This window comes from Spinacia oleracea, chromosome 6 (genome assembly GCF_020520425.1).
Source record: "Spinacia oleracea cultivar Varoflay chromosome 6, BTI_SOV_V1, whole genome shotgun sequence".
Taxonomy (NCBI): Eukaryota; Viridiplantae; Streptophyta; class Magnoliopsida; order Caryophyllales; family Amaranthaceae; genus Spinacia; species Spinacia oleracea.
Genome location: NC_079492.1, coordinates 99,498,298 through 99,504,342, shown reverse-complemented (window position 1 = coordinate 99,504,342; position 6,045 = coordinate 99,498,298). Strand labels below are relative to the sequence as shown.

Sequence of the window (6,045 nt, the reverse complement as noted above, 5' to 3'; positions counted from 1 at the left end):
ATAAATTTTCATTACCACCCATTACCATTTGCGGAGTGGTATTAGGTGGGAATGCAAATTTGTGAAGAAAAACACCAAGTTTGAGACAAAATTTCATTACCATGGACATCATGATGCTATTTTCTTGCCAAATTACACTTAGATTTATTACCGGCTACCAAACAGGCCGTGAGAACTTGTGAGATTTAATGTCTTCGTGGGAAAGTGTGAAATGTTTAATGTCTGAATGATTTTAATTAAATAGAATAATCATTTGCACGTTTTTTATAAAATTTTAAGAATATGTATGATACTCCCTCCGTCTCTTTTTGTTTTTTACGTTTGGTATTTTGCACGCGTTTTAACGACTAATTAATGTGCATTATGATTTTTCTAAATTTTTTATGTGAACGAGGAATATTACGTTTATTTATAATGTTTTAACTCTTATCAAAATTATGTTATTATTATCTCAATGGAAAAGTATGAGAGATTAAATGACTCAATGTATTTTATTGGTTAAAATAATAATTAGACACAAATTTTGATAGAATATTAAATCATTTATGTGATAATATTAAAGGAAATGTAAAGAACATTTTGGGACACCCGAAAAGGAAAACGTAAAAAATAAAAAGAGACGGAGGGGGTACTATGTAAATGAACGATTTTAAATATAAGAATACGACATTAAAAACGAAAAACGTAAATAATAAAAAAGGGATGGATGAAATAATATTTGATGATGTGAGTGAGCTTGGGTGAATGATTAAAAAGTTAAAATTGGTACTTAGTATTTAGTAATTAGTAATTAGAATAGTATGTCGTTGAAAAGAGGGCGACTAAATAAGTTAGAACGCAGAGCTACTGAGATCATACTCCAAGGCATTAAAATCCAAGTTTGACCATATCCCATTAGTGGTCCTACACTCCTACTCCTTTAAATACCAACTTTAATTAGAACAACCCCCAAATCTTGAATGTGCCACAAAAGCTAACACTTTGTATATTCATATTCAATCCTTTATGCTTTCTTTTTTCTTTTAAATTTAATCCCTTTTTCCCAGGGCACAAGAGCACCCCACTGTCTCGGTAATGGGTAGGCACTACTCTCAACTCTCAGGTCTCAATCTCTAAAATCACAGCAATCCATGGCAGTAACTACTAACTAGTACCAGTACTCCCATTTTCGAGTTACGACTAGTATTCATTTTCTTAACTGTCTGATACTCCGTTTGTACTACCTCTGTCTTCCGCAATTAATACTTTTATAGTCCTAGTCCTTTATACTATTTTCGGATATCCCGTATACTCACAACTTTCTACTCCGTATTTTCTACGGAGTATTAATTTCGGACAAACAGGTGAGTTTAAGTTTAACAGATAAGCACAGTTGAGCCTGTAGTGGACTGGAGTGTCCAACAACTTCACCACTTTGAAACCACCAAAAAAATATAAAAAAAAGTAAAAACCAATCTTCAATTTTCAGACCCTAGGCTAGAGGGCACACACACAAGTCAGAACCCATGATGATTTGATTATTTCTCTCTCCTACACATTTTTTACACTGACTAAGATCAGTATCAGAAACTTCAGAGAACCAGCAGCATTGTGAATTGTGAATTGTGAATTGTGATGAAACAAGGAAAGCAAATGAACAAGGCAAAATCTGTTGAAGAAAACTTACCTTAATGGCTAAAACCCACCAATACAAAACTGTACAACCCAGAAAAAATCTTGAACTAAACACATTTAAGACCTTAAAGTTAGCACACAGCAATCTCCCTAACAGTCTTAAGTCTTAAGTAACACCCCCTTGTTCATTCTTTAGTCTTTACCCTCCCAATAAAACATGCTAAAAGCACTGAAAATCAAGCTACTATCAACACAATGCTTTCATTGAGAGACGCAGCGAAAATTCTAGTGGTACCATACTACTGTAACATAGTATAGCTAGAGTAGAAAGAGCACACTAAATACTAAGAAGATCTTGCGGTGGTGATTTTGGTGGTGGCTGGTTTTCGTTTGTTGGAGAACTTGTGGCATCTGTAGTAGTTTGTTGAGGTGAGTCGTCACCTTGCTTTGCAGATGCTGGTGGTTTTGGGATCTCAAGTAGTATTTGAACCACCTCTCGCATAGTGGGTCGCTCCACGGCTTGTTCTTCAACACACAACATGGCCACATAGAATACATGCATTACTTCATGTAGTGGAACTGAAGGGAGTCTAGGGTCTAACACTTTTAGGACTCCTTCCCTGTTGCCATCAGTCATTTTTCTTACCCATTGAACTATATCAACCCCGTCACCAAATTCACCAACTGGCTTCCTACCAGTGATCAGTTCCAACAGAACCACTCCAAAGCTGTAAACGTCACTTTTCTCATCAACCTTCAATGTGTAGGCATATTCTGCATCATTAACCAAAAATTAGCAACCCAAACACCAGTTAGTTTGGTTGTTATAGCTAATCAATATTAAATGATTAAGCTTGTTCAATGAGAAAATAACAAGTACACATCAGAATATCTAAGAATCCACGAATCTAATTTCGACAAGATCAAAGATTAGTGGACTACTTTAAACTTTAAAGGCTATTAGACTAGAACTAAATGGAAGATTAGTAGTAGTAGTAGTCGTAGTATTAGCACTACTGAGTAAGCTTTGATCATGTTTGGGTTTCTCGTTAGAAACTGTGGATCACCCTCTAAAGGACGAAAGTGACGGAATTGAAATGAACAACCATTAGGTAAAGTGGGGAACACATCATAAATGAAATTTCCTTTTTAAATTTAAGTCCAAAAAACCCATCAGGAACAGCCAACAGACCAACGGTGAGAAAGACATCCAAACAGAATCAAAATCAACAACTTATTACTCCTACACCAGTCAAATACTCCGTATTAGGTACCACATAGTAAAATTCAAGTTATTTGACTAAATAATACTACTAAATAGTCTAAAACATACTTGTAACAAACTTGGGCACCATAATTCAAGTCAAATTCAGATTAATTATCTAAAATGCACGAAAGTATAGATGAGATTAGAAATGGTCATACCTGGGGCAATGTATCCATAGGAACCAGCAATAGCAGACATGCACTCTGAAGTGCCTGAATCTTGCAAGAACTTAGCAAGGCCGAAATCAGCAACATGAGCCTCGAAACTGGAATCCAGAAGGATGTTGTTGGACTTGACATCGCGATGAACAATCAACGGCGAGCAATCATGATGCAGATAGCAAAGCCCCTTGGCTGATTCAACAGCGATCTTATACCTTGTATCCCAATGCAAATGACCGCCTTTCTTACCGTGTATCACCTCCCCTAAGCTTCCATTAGGCATGTACTCATACACTAACAGATTAGTCTCATGGTTGGAGCAAAACCCTAACAATCTAACAATATGCCTATGTCTAATCTTCCCTAAAGTCTGAATCTCAGCATTAAACCCATGATCATGAGATGAACCCCTACTCATTACAGGAAGACGCTTAACAGCGACTTGATCACCATTTGGCATATTTCCTTTGTAAACAATCCCAGCACCACCTTTCCCAATAATGTTATCTTCCTTCAAGCAATCCAACACATCATCCGCAGTGAAATCTAATCGTTGGAAGGCGGTCAGCTTCCATGCTCGAGACTCGCTTGCTTTCTTAAGCGAACGAGCCTTGATTATGGCAGCAATTGCAAAGATTATGGAACACAACAGAAGGCCAATGACCAAGAATAGCTTCAATGAAGCAGATAGGCCTCTACCATGATTTTGGTGTGAAGAACCACCAACCCCATTTTTGCAAGGACCCAAATAAGGGCCACACAAATCAGGATTACCCAAAAAGGAAGTGTAATTAAAGTAACTAAACTGCCCAGTTTCAGGCACCAAACCAGTGAAATTATTGTATGAAAAATCAACCGATGTTAAACTCTGCATACTAGAAATTGATCCAGGAATACTACCACTCAAATGATTCCTTGATATGTTCAAGTAGTTCAATATCCTCATACCTGTAATCTCCTTCGGAATCTCTCCACCGAGCTGATTCCGACTGAGATCGACGAAAGTAAGCAGCTTACACTTACTAAAGTCTGGCGGTATCTCACCCGAAAACTTGTTATTACTAAAATCAATCTTAGAAAGCTGTTGTAACCTCCCAATCTCAGCTGGGATACTCCCACTAAACCTGTTCCCATCTAGCAACAACTTCTGAACACCAGAGAAGTTACCGATACTTGCCGGTAACCTCCCGGTCAGCTGATTATTCGACAATGAAATCTGACCGAGACTCGCCGCCACAGTGTTTCCTGCCTCAGGGAAACCACCGGTAAGGAGATTATCCTGCAACTCAACTTGGGTTAATTTAGGTAGACCAAACAATCCTTTAGGAATTGACCCATTTAAGTAATTCTCCCCCATTCTAACCCGTGCAAGTGAGCTGCAACTACCCAAACTCTCAGGAATTGGGCCAAGTAAGAAATTTCCCAGTGTAATTAGGGTTTGTAATCTCTCTCCTCTGCAAAGATTTGGGGGTAAACTACCTGTAAGCTTGTTAGATGAAAGATCTAGAAGCTGCAATTTCCCATTTGTACCCAACTTTTCCGGGATACTTCCTGTAAAATTATTCTCCCATAACTGAAGAACTTCTAAATCAGGCAACTCTCCTATGAACTCCGGCACGGCACCGTGCAATTTGTTTCGAAATAAGTTTAACAGGGTTAGGTTTTTTAGGAGAGCGAAAGATTCAGGAATCTCACCGGAGAACAAATTGTTGGATAAATCCATGGATTTCAAGCTTTTCAAGGTTCCCAACTCAGCTGGGAGTGACCCAGAAAGAGTGTTCACCTGAAGAAACAACGTATCCAGCTTCTGAAGCTTCCCCAACTCCGCCGGTAGTTCACCAGATAATCCACAATTAGCACCGTCAAATCGGACTAACTCCGTCAAGTTTCCAATCTCCGGCGGAATCCCACTGGTGTAGCCATTAAAGTACCCAATGTAAAGCTCTTTGAGGGAAGTCAAGTTACCGATCTCCCCCGGAATCTTCCCCTCAAGCTCGTTCCCGGATACCGCAAGGTACTCTAGCTTCTTCCATTGCCCGTACTCCGGTGGAATCTCGCCGGAAAAGTAGTTACCCCCAAGGTGAAGATGCCGGAGCTCCGTCATACCAACGGCAGACAGCGGAAGCGGTCCAGTGAGGTTGTTGTTATAAACATCAAGGATATTTAGCTTCTTGAGTGAGGAGAGAGAAGAAGGGAAGGTTTCATTGAAGATGTTGTTTGAGAGGTTGAGGTACCGGAGCTCGGTGAGAAGAGAGACAGACGGCGGAATAGGGCCAGAAAAGGAGTTAGACGCAACAGTAAGGTTTTGTAGGTTAGTGAGAAAGCCAATATCAGGGGAGAGGATTCCGGTGAGGTTTAAACCCGAGAGGTTTAGAGAGACGACGGCAGAATGGTGGTTAACAGTGGTTGAGCAAATGACAAAAGGCCAAGTGCAGTGGTGGGTGGTGGTGTTCCAGGAAGAAAGAGAAGCTTGTGGGTCGTCTGTAATGGCGGATTTAATGCCTAGTAAAGCATTTTGTTCTGGTAATGTTCTGCCATTATTGAAATCAAGAAGAAGCAAGAGAAGAAGAAGAAGAAGAAGGAGGATTCGCATTTTCTTGAATTTATTTCTATTTTGTGGGGAAGTTTTGTGGGTTGATTTTAATGGAAGAAGAAGGGAGGATTTGAAGAGAGGGAGATGAGAAGTGGGTTTTTAAGTGAAGTGTGTGTGAGTAAATTCTTTTATTTTGCTACACCCTTTTTGGTATTCAAATTTATTTATTTTTGGTTTATTTTTTTATTTTTTTTGATTTGTTTTTGGTGTGTTTGTTTGTCGTTTAGTTGGAATTGTTTCGATTTTCCTACCCCCACATGGAACATGTATAGTTTGCTTCTTACCTAAAAGTTTCCCATTCGTTTACATTTGTAACAGTCCATCCATTCCTCCCCTTACCCTTCCCTCCACTCTTACGATGAAGTATTTTCGGATATCGGATATGTACTTGCAAATACATATCATAGCTA

At 39.0% G+C, this 6,045-nt stretch overlaps 1 protein-coding gene across 1 annotated transcript; it reads right to left on the bottom strand.

Moving 5' to 3' along the window:
- Positions 1 to 1,649: 1,649 nt before the first annotated feature.
- On the bottom strand, positions 1,650 to 5,760 carry LOC110804646 (leucine-rich repeat receptor-like serine/threonine-protein kinase BAM1). Its single transcript, XM_022010254.2, has 2 exons — positions 3,040 to 5,760; positions 1,650 to 2,388 (listed from the first exon to the last, which is right to left on the bottom strand). Exons 1-2 carry the CDS (start codon positions 5,633 to 5,635, stop codon positions 1,952 to 1,954), a joined length of 3,033 nt encoding a protein of 1,010 aa, XP_021865946.2. The 5' UTR covers positions 5,636 to 5,760; the 3' UTR covers positions 1,650 to 1,951.
- Between the last annotated feature and the right edge of the window lie 285 nt (positions 5,761 to 6,045).

What these genes read in the sequence shown, in the direction of transcription:
- LOC110804646 (XM_022010254.2), bottom strand. Translation starts at nt 5,635, where the DNA reads ATGCGAATCCTCCTTCTTCTTCTTCTTCTTCTCTTGCTTCTTCTTGAT. An exon ending in CTATGGATACATTGCCCCAG is followed by an intron (nt 2,389 to 3,039) that starts GTATGACCATTT and finishes TTAATGATGCAG; the next exon opens with AATATGCCTACACATTGAAG.